The sequence below is a fragment of the Ostrinia furnacalis genome, unplaced genomic scaffold (assembly GCF_004193835.3).
Source record: "Ostrinia furnacalis isolate ACB-3 unplaced genomic scaffold, ASM419383v2 OfSCF4122, whole genome shotgun sequence".
Classification (NCBI taxonomy): domain Eukaryota; kingdom Metazoa; phylum Arthropoda; class Insecta; order Lepidoptera; family Crambidae; genus Ostrinia; species Ostrinia furnacalis.
In genome coordinates, this window is record NW_021134361.1 from 242,978 (window position 1) to 258,639 (window position 15,662).

At 36.6% G+C, this 15,662-nt stretch overlaps 1 protein-coding gene across 2 annotated transcripts in view; it reads right to left on the minus strand.

The window, feature by feature from the left end:
• The window catches only part of Calx (sodium/calcium exchanger 3), a 129,171-nt gene that overhangs the window by 18,804 nt on the left and 94,705 nt on the right, over positions 1-15,662 (minus strand). Inside the window, exons 2-3 of one of the 2 annotated variants that reach the window (XM_028312933.1) lie at positions 3,766-3,857; positions 2,970-3,029 (exon numbers count right to left, since the gene is read on the minus strand). In XM_028312933.1, coding sequence (XP_028168734.1) covers positions 2,970-3,029; positions 3,766-3,857 — 152 coding nt within the window. The remainder of the gene's footprint in view (positions 1-2,969; positions 3,030-3,765; positions 3,858-15,662) is intronic. The other variant, XM_028312934.1, reaches the window with a different exon arrangement.

The window sequence follows — 15,662 nt, forward strand, 5'->3', positions numbered from 1 at the left end:
CATACCTCGGTGTGCGTGCTCACGCTTCTGTTCGATCCACTTCCTGCATAATCTAACTGCGCCATTAGGATTGTAGAGCGAGGATTAGAGCCAGGTACCTATATTAAATAGTTATATTGAAATATCCGCAACTTTACCTAACTGCCACAAAAATAACCGTCTCATGTTTATAACGACTGCTTCCCCACATATTTATATTAACTCATAAATCTATACGACTAACAAACGTTCACGAACCGTAAAAATTCTCGACAAAACGTCACGCATTTCAAGAAATCGTAAATATTCGACAACTTTTGTAGCTAAGGCATTTTTTTCATAAAAATACCGAATTCGGTCAAATATGACATTGGCATAAACATGTATGGTATCCGTTTTCTTTAGGAACGTAGATCACTGTTATCTAGAAGAGACTTTGTTCACTAAGCCATTAACGATGCTTGCTTAAGTGAAGCAGCAAATCGAACGCACAGCGTTGAATAGAGGTTTGTGATTGATTCTCGTGTCAGTCTGCGTCCTCGCGGACTGTGAGACCTCATGGTAATGTTTGTGAATACGGTCGTAAGAGCGAAAGCACACGGTGCGTTGCGGCGGCGGTGCGACGCCGGAGCGGTGTCGCTGCGTTGTCTTACATAGAAATACCACCATCTTACCTAAGTCTGTCGCCATAACAACAATGTTAACAGCATTGTTGTTTTCCGGCAGTTAGAGGTAAGTATAGCCAGTTCCTCCGTGGTTGAGGATTCCGGGTTAAGTTCGCTTCCACCTTCGGCCTGATTATCACTTACCATCAAGTGAGATACAGGCCAAGAGCTGCCTCGTTGTGAATAAAAAAAAATGTGTTGTGCACACGAGCGGTTCGGCACACCGCCGCACGATGCGAAGAAATCTTTGCGTTGCGGCGCCGCAACGCATCGTGTGCTTTGGCCCTATTTGATACACGCTCACCCAACCTTCTAAACCAATCAATCTAGACATCATAAATAAATAAATTAAGTCTACCACGTAGTCTCGTACCAAATGGAGGCCATAAAGACCCGCTTTCTATATCTACGAGAATGTGTATCAACTATGTAACTTCTAAAAAAATCGTACCCTTCTTTTACTCCTATATTACATCTAGGATATATTGTTATTCAGATTAACTATGAAAATCCTGTAATGCAAATTGATCCCTCTCCCGAGACTAAAAAAAGTCGTACTTATTTCCCAAAATAAATCAAATACTTATAGAGCGGAGTAGATGTATTTTTTTCTAACCAAATCGGAATCTCCAAAGTGATTTTGGTAAAAATAGTAAAAACAATATTTCGTTTGATGCTCTCAAATGTCTTTACCAAACGAGTTCCTCATAAAATCTAATTCCTTTTGCAATTAAAAACATCCCTTAAGACCAAATCGATATCAAATTAAAACACCGATTCTAGCAAATCTTTAAATCCTTGCAGCAATTTCGATACTTAATGTATTCGACCCTACCTTCGAATTCAGGAGCGGAAAATGCTAAATTGAATCTTGTCTTGAGATTCCCTCGATGCACAGACAAGTGACATAGCACACCGTCTTGCAACTGCAGTAACCCAATAGCACCTTTTGTAAGGCATAACAAAAGCTCTTATTGAAAAAATCAAACGTTTTAGATGGTTTTTCCCAATATAAGCTTTTGACAAGTGCTCGACTTATCCAACTATAATTTTCTAATAAAACATCTACATCTAAACTCGCGGTAGCGTGTCAAGCCAAGTTCAAGTCAGAACTGGCGAGCAGCAGCGTGTGTAATATAACACAAACCATTTGGAGCCACTTTTGACCCCTTTAAAATATTTCTTACAAAAAAATATCTTCAAAACCCCCTAGAATAAATTTTAATGAATGAAGAAGTCGCGTTGAAGGTCTTTCTTTCTTCAATGTAATAAAAAAGTTTTAACGTAAAAAACTTTCTTTACTTTTTGCTTGCAAAGTTAAAGTTTATGGTCACTACTCTTCCGCACAGCTCAGTCTATAAATGCAGAGTGGTCTGTACTTACTTTGCTACCGTTTTTATGATTTGGCCACAGCTTTATGAAGAACGTCGGGAATTGTAGACTCTAATTGATTTGAAGGAAGTTTATTTTTATTTGATTAGGGGAGGTCGGTAGTAAACATTTTAATTTTCTAATTTGGTTCGGTGACATTATTTTGATTGATCCAATTAACTTTATTCCCCATTTTGGACCTTTTATAATACAGATAATTGTTTTAAAATTTAAATAAAATTTTAAGCAAACTTACCTACTTGAAAATAGATAACTTGAAATCGGAACGGATTCCAATAATGTTTAACTTAAATAATTATATTTTATGCACTTTAATGCAGGTTCCGGAAGGTTTCCGAAAAATATATTATAAACTGTACAATTTAATGTTTAATTCAAACTTTATTGACAAGCTTGACAATTATTCGTACTGTTTGCCTCCATTGATGTTGACAGTATTGTTAAAATATCAACATTGATTGCATGAATATTGGCCCGCTTTTATGAAGTTTATTGCATGAATGAATTGAGAATTTGTATGAAACAGAGCACGTCCATTGTTTAAACAAACTATTGATGAAGAATCGGCCCCTAAAATATTAATTTATCATCATCATCATCATCATCAACAGCCCTTTACAGTCCACTGCTGGACTATGAGCCTCCTCCACTATAGTGGAGGGTTTTGCCATAATTAATTTATACATTAATTAATTCTGTTTTCCAAGGTGTAGGTACTAAATAAATCAGAGACTATATCTAGTAAACTACAAACAAAAAACAAACGTATTCAGGGTGTTTACTATATTTTATGTATATAAAATATAAACTTTCAAAAACTATAAACTAGATTACCTACAGAAGTGTCACTCCTTAAAGATAGATTAGTAATTATTGCCTAAGTTTACAACCCATCAAAATTTCAAATGTTTTAATCTTAAAAAATACACTTACCAGGAGAAAATTCGACGGTGATCTTCGCAGAAACGTCTGGCAGAAACGTCTCAAATACTTCTGTTGAAATAAATAAGAGGACATGCAAATGTAAGCTCTAACAAGCAGTGAATAAGAGCCTGGATTGTTGAAATATTTGTCAGAATTAGGTACAAAATGTCAAAGATTAAGAATAGTAGTAGTTGTTTATAAAATTAAATATGATATTTAACAAGAGTAGGTTAGAAAAATGCAAAAAGAATACATGCATTTTCATGTACATATTAGTTGAAAACTATCTTTCATGCAGCTAGAAGTTTTGCTAACTATTCCTTAGTTTTTCTAGGACTAATAAGGACTAAAGTATTCCCATGCTAAGCTATGCTAATTTGAAACTGTAAGTGTTATTCTATCTTCTACAACTTTTAAAAACAACTTTGAAAAGTAAGTACATAATGCAAAATTAAAGTAGGTAATTATACTTTTTTTTGTACAGTCGTCAGCACAGCAGACTAAGACACTTTCTTATGGAATTATATTTATTTATTTTATGGAAAACAAACAGCACATAATGCAACAAATTTAAACATTATGTAAAACATCATCACTGTGTAAGATATTTTAGATGTTACAGTGTTTAGCTGGATGTGCTATCGTCTGCACTTTCCCGTATATCTAGGCATATTAGATTAAAATTCATTCTAAAAAAATACTTGAATTAAAAACCTGTCTGTCCAAAAAGATTTTTGCTAGGTATACACTTATTGCATTTACTTGTTTGGAATGGACCTTCTGTAAATGTGTATTCTTTGCCTACCTCCTAGTAACTCTGGCTCGCCGAGGTTTACGTAGAACAGCACATCCTTCTCGTAGCTGTCCTCTTCTATTATGTGGAGGGGGATGAATTTTCTGGAACAAAAAAAAAGTTATAAGCTATAACACAACTTTTTTATAGTAGTAGGTATTATGTGAATGCAATTGAATATGACAAAACATTGTTTTTCTAAGTATTTATTAATTAGTTGTAACAATCATTCGTTCAGTTTAGAGATGGAGCAAGATAATATGTGAAATAATAACCTACACTAATCATTATACGCCCACGACTTCGGATGATAAAGACTCTATGCGGGATTTGAACCCATTACCTAGGTGTCGTTATAGTCCAATACATGAACCACCAAGCCTCGGGGTTTTTAGTGATCTAGTAAAATATTATGACCATAATTAAGTCCGGCTGATTATGGTCATAATATTTTACTAAATACGTAAAATCAATCAAATAAAACATTTATTCAGTACTGAGACCCTTTCTAGCTAATTAATACACAACAAAATTTTAACAAAAGTATTTTGAATTTGTACAAAAGAGAGCCTACTGCATCCACTTTCATTATTATAAGTGCTCGTGCCACAGATTAAATAATAAATCACGCAGACGGGGCATAACTCATAATAATGTACCTACACTCGCGGAGTTAATTTGCCCGCGACGACTGCTAAGTACAGCAGTTCGTCATAATTTGTATTAACACTTGTCGAGAAAGCACGAAAATATTTAGTTAAGTACTCGTTGCACGAAATCGTTTTTCATTTAAAATTAGTAACATTCAGCTTAAGGCTGGGTTGCATCATCTTACTTAAACTTTTAACAAATATCAAAAATCTGTCAAACTCCATACAAAAAACGCCAGTTGAGGTTATAGTCACGGTTAAAATAAGGCGATGCAACTTAACCTAAGTTATTTATCATGATGAAAGAAGTTTTGTGACTTGTAAACGTTAAAAAACATGATTGTTTGCTATGATTTTACCTTACATTACTTTTCGATGAATATAAAATCTTGTGAGTATAAAGCTTGGTGTTATTAGAAGATTTGTAGAAACGAGTTAATTGACAATGTAAAAATATTTTTAAACATTTACCTCATTACAATTCGAGATGTGGAAATTATGCTTGAAGAAAATGAGGAGCCTGTCAAAAGTGGAAAAATAACAAAAGAGCATCGAAACTGGTCGGTAAAAACAAAAAACTTCTATAGTGGCCAGTAATTCGCGTGCGGTCGCAAAAAAAGTTTCGACAGAATTTAGACAAGTAATAAAATTTTTACTCGGTAACGATGAACTCTGTTCACGAAGTTTCTGTATGTATTATTATGAAAAACCTATTTCGAACGTATCAAACAAGGAACTACAAAGATTACGAGATAACGTAACAAAAACACAAGCAATTTCGTTTTTCGTGCAATCCATTTGCCTAAACGTTTTCCCCTACAAACAAATTCGAAGAATCATTCCTTTGCAAGCGACTCGTTTTAGCTGTTAACATACAAATCCGTCCTTTCGACATTCCCGTAGGCAGAAACGTCATCAATTTTGTTACGAGACATATCGCATCTGCCTTTGGCTTATCTTTGATAGGATCTTAATCATTGTAGGTACAGTCAGCATAATCAGACTCTAACATTTTCGTTTTATAATCGCTTTTATTACAACCAAATAACAATTAAAGTCTTATTTTGATATAGGTACAGTCGAAAGCACATCTGACTGTTCATATTTATTGGAAAATAGTACTTACTATTATAGTTGTTGCAATTCACAAAGGCGAGTGAGCTTTACTTGTATGTGTACGTGCACATAACGATTAGTGATTATAAAACGAAAATGTGAGTTGCAAGAACTATACACCTACAAAATATAATATCTACAACAGTGTAAAGATCGTTACGTGTACATGTAAAGCCTTTGTTTTGAATATGATAGCAATAATTTTACGTTAACAGCCTGTTTGTGGCACGGTGTATGATCTATGAGGATACTCCTATAAATTAAGCAAAAATGTTCCGTATTTGTTTAGACTATTTTGGAGCAAATAGATATAAAAGAGTGGTAAAAAAGTTTAGGAGTCTTAAAAAGTTTCGTAATCTAGCAGTGCTTTGAAACAAAAAACATTTGGCGAGTGATAAAAAATAGTGTTATTAGTACAGTAGTGTAGCAAACTTCTGTACTGTTTTGGGATTTTTGTCCCCATTGCGTCGCGAATGAGAAGAATATAAACGTCTGTACAATAAATAAAATAAATAAAGATTTTACACTCCATTCTAGTTCCAAACTAAGGAACGTTTACAATAAAAATCTTAACTACGTAGTACTCGTAAAATACCTATGACCTTACCTTCTACTTATTTTTTCGAAGGCCAGACCAAAAAATACATACTTAATAATATTATTCATGCATACAAATAATTGTATTTAGCGGGGCTTAAACACGACTTCTCAGTAGTCTATATTCTTAAGCAATGCTTTCAATATCTTATTTAATAATTTTTTTCAGATTCAGTCAAAAAGAAGGATCGCTGAAAGTAGCAAAAAATGTTCAGTGCGCGAGTATACGGCCCCATCGGACTAATGTATCAATTTGAGAAAGATATATTGAGAAAAACCGTGTTCTTCATTGCAGCTGACTGAAAAAAGTTTATTAATGTAAAATCCTAATAATATTAATATTATGAAGGTAACTCGTATTATGAAGGAAAAAGCTTGTGAGGATGGATAGATGGATGGTTGTTTGTTACTCTATCACGCAAAAAGAAAGAAAGAAAAAATAAATGTTTATTCAAAATCATCGAATATTACAGATACCTAACATGCAATAAAATTAATAAAATAAATGTACGTACATGCTACAATGATACTGAAAAGGTATGCACTCAGCATAGTGTCGTAGCATTCTATAAAATAATAAAGTATCATCAGTCTATATAACTAGCACAGAATTAGGTAGGTACTTATGTTTCCAAAGATAACCGAACCATTAAAAAGACGTTAAAACGGAAACAAACTATTTGGTTTTACAGTTTACAGCCGACTAAATATCTACAGACGGAGCACTTCTTTGTACGTTACAAAGCCACATTATTACCTAAAGCTCTAACGCCCGTATTCTATTACTATGAGATCTCACAGTGCGCGTGGACGCACAGGGTGACAAATGAACTAATTACAGGCTCTATTCAACGCTGTGCGCTCAATTTGAGGTTTCACTTAAGCAAGCATCGTTTGTGAATACGGGCGTTAATCCGCCATAATCCACTCCAAAATAAGATCGAATGCGTCACTAAAAACTACTTACGTAACCTAATGATGGATTCAAGGTCATCTAAAGTTAGAAGTGCGGTGGCCAACAATCGATAGCCATTACTGATGCACGTCTATGATGCTTCAGGCACACCATAGGTTATGGGTGAAGTATATTTTATGGGGAAGACAATGTAGTTTGACCTGGTTAGCTTTTTAATGCACGTAAAAGTTCGTGTAAAGTATGGGTGGGTTTACAATACAACCCTGATTGAGAGCACAACAATGTTCACGTTATGAGGCGTCATGGCGTCTGATATAGCCCAATTGATAAGATATAAGAAAGTTCCTTATAACAATTACATCCTAAGAACCTAATACCTATAGTATAACCCCCGGCACGAAAAGAGGGGTGTTACAAACCCCCTATACAAAAAGTGGGATTCTTCGCTAGGCGACGCCATTTGGTTAAAAATATTAATAAATAATACCCATAGTTATTAAACTGAAAGGGAAAATATACAATTTATTACTGTTTTGATAGATTTTTTGGGTCAAAATCAAATTCAAAATTGTTTATTGCATTTCATGAATGTTAACAAGATGTGGTTATCAAGTTTAAAGTTTTGTTAACAAATCAAAAAGGACTTACTCGTATTTCATATACTACACTGCGTATGGGATTCCATTGTAAAAATACAGAAACCTGTAAGTAATTTAAATATTCAGTGTTTTAATAATGAAATTAGACTAATAAATAATCTAGGTACCGCCCGCGGCCTGCACTGCACTCAATACTCTTTAATTCGTTTCCACCATCAATTTTCCACAAGTAGGTACTTCCAAGTGGAAAATTCCAAAGTTTTCCAAACCGATGTAGATAATGCCTCGACGTGTGCGATTCCAGCTCAAACGTGCTGCACCGGCGCGGCGTAGATAGCATTCAACTTCAGAAGTAAGCGATATCACCTCAGTTTAAATGGGGTTTGCTTGCAGTTTTAGATCGCTTTTAGATTGATACATGAGCTAAATTAGGTCTCATTTCCACGACAATCCAGCAATGCAGTATCCCGCAAAACTGGACTGTCGTGTGAACATAGAATATCGAATTACAAATTCTAACCAGTCGGTTTTTTGCAACATTTTTGGGACATTGCAAACGGGATGTTCGTGTGAACGTTAATATTGTGTAGACAAGTGTACTAAAAGGAATCCTGCAAACAAACAGTTGCTGCAATAAATGGGATATCTCCGTGGGAACAAGCCCTTACATGATTATTCGCTAAGTCTAAACGTAGGCCTTCTTAGGGCGATTTGATAACGTAGCTGATTATTTTATTTATTTATTTATTTACACTTTTGCACATATAAATGTACAGTGGCGGACTTAATGCCAGGTGGCATTATCTGCCAGTCAACCACATGATTACTTGAAATCCAAAAAGGAGATTGAGAATGCTACGGTAATTCAGCATAACTTCTTTTGAATGAATTTGTTTGATAAAAATCAAGTCTTGTATTGTCAAGCGTTTACCTACAACAGAAAGGTGGTATGGAGTGGTTGGCTTAGTACAAAAGTCCGTTCATACCACTTTTCTGTTGTAATATTTACATCCAAACCGAGCAGTTATCAAGACATTCGGTTTGTAACCCGCTGCCCCAGTTTCCTTCCCCCCATCGAAAATGGAGGCAATATACGAGCAATGGCGTATTGATGATGACGTATGCGTTTTGAGGGTATGAACTTCGCCATCTAGATAAGAATATTTGCTTTTTGATTTTGTGTGGAAGATGAAAGATTTCAGAGGTTATTCGACAGCTCAAAGTCGTCAAGATAGTGAATAGAATCTTCTGGGCAGACTAAGACTTGACAGGCAGGTAAACATAAATTATTAATCCTACTATTAAGAAATAGCGACTTATCTAAATATCTATCTGAAGTTTCTTTTCATTTGTAGGGATGTGTCAAACCTAAAGTCAAAACACATTTTTTCATGACCTGTATCAGAAAGCGCAAGGTGGGACGTCCACCCACAAGGTGGACCGACGACCTCATAAAGGCGCTAGATGCAGGCCACTACCAACCGGGCGATGTAGAAATCATTGGGGAAGGCCTATGTTCAGCAGTGGACGTCATGTACCTGAAATTATGATGATGACCTATACGCTAAAGCTCAACAATTGGGCCAAAGCAAGACCGTTCAATCTTCCTTATTATTGGAATTAAACTGTGAACAACACGTTTGTTATTGTCAACTTCAACAAAACAGTGTTGGTGTTTTCAACGGAGAGAATAACATAAAGAGCTTTTACTTAGAACGACTTCGGCTTAGAAAACAAAACAATGACGGTCGTCTGGTGGCATATACGCCAGAGGTCACAGGTTCGATCCTTATACATACAGTCAGCATCAAATAGTTCCCATAGCCAATAAATTCGCAAAATTTCTTTATTATAAAAAATTAGAATAAGGTTGTGTTATCAACTTTTTGTCCACTTTAAGTGTCACGATATTTAATTTTGACGCTGAGTATACAACACTAAAATACATACTTGGACAGCGATATTATTATTGCTTTCATAACAGGTAGGTATATCTTTCTTCAAGAAGTAGGTATCATCTGTCATCTTCTATGTACAAATTGCTCATATTTTCTTGGACGCGGGAAGTACTTGGATACGGCCAGCGCTGGACCGGTCTTAATGGAAATCCTTGGGAGACGCTTTTGTCCAGCCGTGGACGTCATTTCGTCGCTTGCCTCTCTAAATGACGTAACTGACATTTAGCAACATTTTCAGGCGATTAGACAGATCGATTCGTCTTGCAAAATTGATTATGATGATGTAGATAACTCAGTTTCGAAAAAAATGGCAGATACGTCAGTTAGAGAGGCAAGCGACGATTTGTTGAAACGACCGAACAAACGACGTGCGAAGCAATGACAGAATATTGACAGATCATAGTTCTCTTCTCGCTATTTATAAAGATACATACACCTCATCATCGTCATTTCAGCCATAGGACGTCTACTGCTGAACATAGGCCTCCCCCAATGGCGGCCTGCAACCAGCGTCTTCCTACTACCTTTATGAGGTCGTCGATACAGCTATTTTACTTTAATTGACAAGTCTACTTACTACGCTATGTGCGAAGTCATAGTAAGTAAGACGACAACACGACACGTGCGCGGCACGTGCCCCAATTATGTCTCGGACGTGTCTCGAGCAACGATGAACTCCGAATCGATTGAACTGTCTCCGTCTTAGTTAACGTGTTTGTCTTTATTAAAAAGAAGGATAACTGTTTGCTTGTTATTTTCTATATTAATCTCCGTAATTATAATGCAGTGATTATGATGTAATAGTGAGTACTATCATCATCGGTTGCCTATCGTCCTGATGCGGGTGTGCCTTATTCTGTGGCTCGACTATCGCCTGGCGCGGCAGCCAAATAAAAAGCCTAACAAAAGCCGGACAGGCCGGACATCGGTTATTTTGGCCGGACACGCAATCAAAAAGCCTAACTATGTCCGGCTTTATCCGGACGCCTGACAACCCTACACACGATCAGCCGGCGTGCAGCGATGGCGATCAATGCATTTATGTCTGATCGCCATCGCTGCACGCCGCCGCGCCATTTCTTTTACTGGTAGAATGTAATTATACATCCAATCGCTTGTTCTTATCAAGTCACAAATCACAATGTAACATGTAGGTATGTGAATCGTTGAGGGGAAATCCCATCAAGTCACTATCACTCGTTAGGGAATCAGTTAATCTATCTTTCCCCAGTAACAGTGTGATTTAATGGATTTTTCCAAACAGTTACGTGTAATAGCGTGATTGGATTGAACAAGCCATTTAAATTAAAATAAATGTATCACTTTTAATATAATTCATGGGAGCAGTTCACATTTTTATATCGCAGTTACCTGATTAATAATTATACATAATTTTAATTTTTAAAGTGTTTACCCTATAGTCCAGTAGAATTAGCTTTTAAATCGGAAATAATTCCTACAAAAGATTTTATTGTTTTAATGGCTTCATTGGTTGCCCATTACGACTCTCCTAAGTTTTCGACTTCGACGGAGTTGTGCTTAAGTGGTGGGGGCCCCCGAAAGGGGCGTTTTTTCGGTTTTCCGGATATACCGCGTAAAGGACTTACCCTATCAAAAAGTGGTCTTCATGACGGTTGAAGGGCACTTAATCCTGCATTGAATAAGACCAAATTCATATGTTTTGGACAAACCGTTCTCGCGCTAAAGTTCGGCAAAGTAGAAAATATACGTATAATTAATGACCCTCTCCATGTCCAATGGTTTGTTACCCACAGGCTTCCAAGTCTTGAAAAGGGCCACCTCAACCAGTGTAACCCTATCAAGGCTTACGAGCTTGATGCGCCTATCCTTGTTCGTCCCAGCCGTTCCTTAACTGCGGTTGCTGCACCTCTTCCTGGCACTCACCTGAACGACTCTGTGTTACCTACTGTGGCTGCCCCTCTTCCTTGTATCCTCCTGCATGACTACGTTGCCTAGCCGTATGCCTGGTCTAAGGTTCGACGCCAAAAATCAACAACAACAAGTTCATATTAAAACGCTGAAGAGTTTTTTGTTTGTTTGTTTGAACGCGCTAATCTTAAGAATTACTAGTTTGATTGAAATCATTATTTTTGTGTTGAATAGCTCATACATTGAGGAAGGCTATAGGATATATACAATCACTCTACGACTAATAGAGGCGAAGCAGTAAAGAAAAATGTTGCAAGCACGGGAAATAGTATTTAAACTATTTTCACTCGTACGAAGTTGATTTTGTGGCGTCGAACCTTGGACCAGGCATATGGCTAAGCAATGAAATCGTACAGGAGGGTACAAGGAAGAGGGGCAGCCACATTAGGTAACACAGAGTCGTTCAGGAGAGTGCCAGGAAGAGGTGCAGCAACCGCAGTTAAGGAACGGCTGGGACGAACAAGGATAAGCGAATCAAACTCGTGAGCCTTGTTAGGGTTACACTGGTTAAGGCGACCCTTTACAAGGCTTGGAAGCATGTGGGTAACAAGCCATTGGACGTGGAGAGGGTCATTAATTATACGTATATTTTCTACTTTGCCGAACTTTAGCGCGAGAACGGTTTGTCCAAAACATATGAATTTGGTCTTATTCAATGCAGGATTAAGTGCCCTTCAACCGTCATGAAGACCACTTTTTGATAGGGTAAGTCCTTTACGCGGTATAACCGGAAAACCGAAAAAACGCCCCTTTCGGGGGCCCCCACCACTTAAGCACAACTCCGTCGAAGTCGAAAACTTAGGAGAGTCTTAATGGGCAACCAATGAAGCTATTAAAGCAAAAAAATCTTTTGTAGGAATTATTTCCGATTTAATCAATTTTTGTGTTTAATTCTACTGGCCTACTACGTTTCTATAGTTATTTTTGGAACGAACTAACTAAGCTTCCAGTTTGTCAAAACAAAACCCTTTCAAAAACGAGGTTTTGCGCGGCCAGTGTGAACGCGTGGGGAGTGCACCTGAAAATATTTTCTGTGGAAAATCTGGATTCTCACAACAAATGCTTTCACTGTGGAAAAGCTGGTTCTCACAACAGAACAGAACTTTATTTAAATGTAGCGGACGATGCTTTAATAACAAAATGCTTTCTATTCAACGCAGGTTAAATTCGCACCAAATGTCACAAAATAAGGCTTGTGTTACTCACTAAAAAACACAGTGTTGAAGATTTGTGTGAAATCATTGAATCTTTGATAATTCGAAAGTTCTGTTAACAAACTCATTGTGGTAAGGTCAGCAATTTATATAATTATTGCTTTGTTGGAAAGCCTAATTTAAGTATTACACACATTTCCTTCAAGTAATTATTTTTCTCACGTTTGACCAGATAAAAAATTGAATTACATACGATCCTTCATATAAACGTAATTTCCGATATTTTTGTAATTATTGTAAGGTTAGTAGCTTTTCCTGCATTGAGCATGTTATTGCCTCTAATCGTTGATCTTATTTCATTTAAATCTTTTTTCATTTTATTTCATGAAATTTTATCTAAGGGTGAATGGTATTTGCTTTCAATTCAAAGCATTCATATTAATTCAACAAAGGCACTAAGCTCATGACAAATGCATAAAATTTGTCTTATCTAAATACCTATAATATTATCCCCACTAAAACCAAATAGCTTTTAGTCACTTTAAAATTTTAAAGCAGCCAGACTCGTAAGCCACTAATTTTTCACTCTCAGTCTGAATTTAAAATTGAATACTTTACGTTTTTCACTCGGTAAAACACTCCAATTACTTTTGAGAGAAGCAAAATTAAAATTAATACTTTTTGCTGACGCTACCAAGTTTAAGGCCAGGTTTCCACCAAGGCGGAGCGATGCGGAGACAAGAGATTTGCGATGAAGCGGAGCGGTGTGGAGATGAGAGGAGATATTGTGTGAGCTATGCGTAGCTATCAGCTGTCAGTCTATAGCTATCTATGAAACACCGCAAGGCCGCTCTTCTCTGCACTGCGCCGCGCCGCCCCGTCGCCGCTAAAAAGTCTCGTTTAAAAGGCCCTTTAAAGGCTCGTTTAAAAATTCGAAGATGATGATGATTGATGAGATGCGAAGGCCCACGGTGACTTTTTAAACGAGCGACAGCATCGCTACTAACGCAATCACATTTGCAACACACTACAGAAGTGTTGCCAACGCGCTACTAACACGCTACAGCAGCGCGACTGCATCGCTACAAAAAGTCGCTGTAGGCGAGGGCCCTAAATTTTATAGAAAAACAAATGCACACGACACTTCTCCGCTCATTTCCACGCGATCCATGATGTGCAGTGGAATCTGAGGTGGAATTGTGTAAAGCAATCGTAATCATTTGACGGTTCATAACGTACGATAAAGTCAGTTAAACAAAGCGTTTGACAGAATAATCGTACGTTATGAACTGTCAAATGATTACGGTTGCTTTACACAATTCCACCTCTGGTTATTCAAAAAACTTCTCTGCTCCGCTCCGCACCGCTCCGCCTTGGTGGAAGCCAGGCCTAAGGGGAGTTTTTGCCGGTTTGATAAATGATACGTGTGGACTGGTGCTGACTTGCGCATCTTTTTAAATTATCTTTTGCAGAGATTTACTCTGAGCTTTGACGATATTAGAATATTACATCTAAGTGGTTGGGGCACGAAGGGCGACGTGTCAAGTGCAGTTTATGGCATAACTGGAATCTATGTATTTAGTTATAAGAACTATTTTGGTACAAAATGTTGTAGCAGGACGTGTTGTTGATTGTAAATAACTGACTGTAGACATATCACTCACACCTAGTATAAAACAAAGTCGCATCGCTGTCTGTCCCTATGTATGCTTAGATATTTAAACCTACGCAACAAATCTTGATGCGTTTTTGTAATAGATAGAGTGATTCAAGAGATTGGTTTACATAACCTAGCACCCGTGCAAAACCGGGGCTTTTTCTTGATAAAATCATAATATTTAAAATAGACTATTTACTCGTACTTGTAACAAATCACTGGTACCTAAAGAAGCTATTTAAAACGCATATTAAAATATCAAAACATAAACGATTGACTGTAGTGACCACCACATTTGTTCTTTTGATAGCAAATACACCATATTCAAAGTTTATCTTCTACCAATCTTGTTTAATAAAAATGTAGCTCTGGCAATATCACACCATAATATTAATATTATGAAAGCCCTATTATAAAATGCGTAAGGCGACACCCTCATATTACCCACAAAGACTTTTCAAAGATTAATATTCGACAGCAGAATGTGATGCCGTCGAAGTTCTTATCAGACGTTTTTATTGGATCAAGATCGGATCATCGATTTTCAATTACTGCTACAGATTTGTTCAGGCTTCAACTTTTTTCGTAGGTGTTGTGACGTTGATGTGTTGGTTTTGGTGTAAGACGTAGTATAAAACTCAATTCTCAAGTTTAGATAGATAAACTTTTGATTGGTTGACCTTCGATATTTAAAAGAAACACAGGACAGAATCTGTAACTGAGATAGTCCTTAGAACCTCCAAGAAATAATGTTCATGTTGAAATTACATACTTAATACTCATAGTTTAAATATTGTAATTATTGGTGTAAATATTGATGTTTAATAAAACCCAGGTAATTAATACCTGCTTGAGCTTGAATCCAATTTTAGGTATGTTTGACTTTGACTTTCATTATATTGGACCTAAAAAAACATAACCGTCGGATAACCCTCACTGCCGACCAATCACTATAATGCCGTTAACCCACAATTGGTCAATTTTGACTTTTAAAAACCTTCCGAATCAAAAAAAAATTCTGAATCTAACACTATTATCGATTTTTTTCTATTTTATTTAGCTCCTGAGACAGTAGAATGTAGAGGGCTTCTATTTCATTTTGAGTTATTTTAAATCTCCAGTGAGTAGCATATCATCCATTAGACATTACTAGTTATTTAATACACAAGCCTTTTCTTAAGTGACAATATTTCTATAGAGTCTACTAAAAGTTTGTTAAGATACTTCTGGTTTCCCAGCATGTTTTAGGGACACACGTCACTAAGTGGAAAGTTACCCACAAATGTTGCTTTAATAGCTACAATGTCGGTTG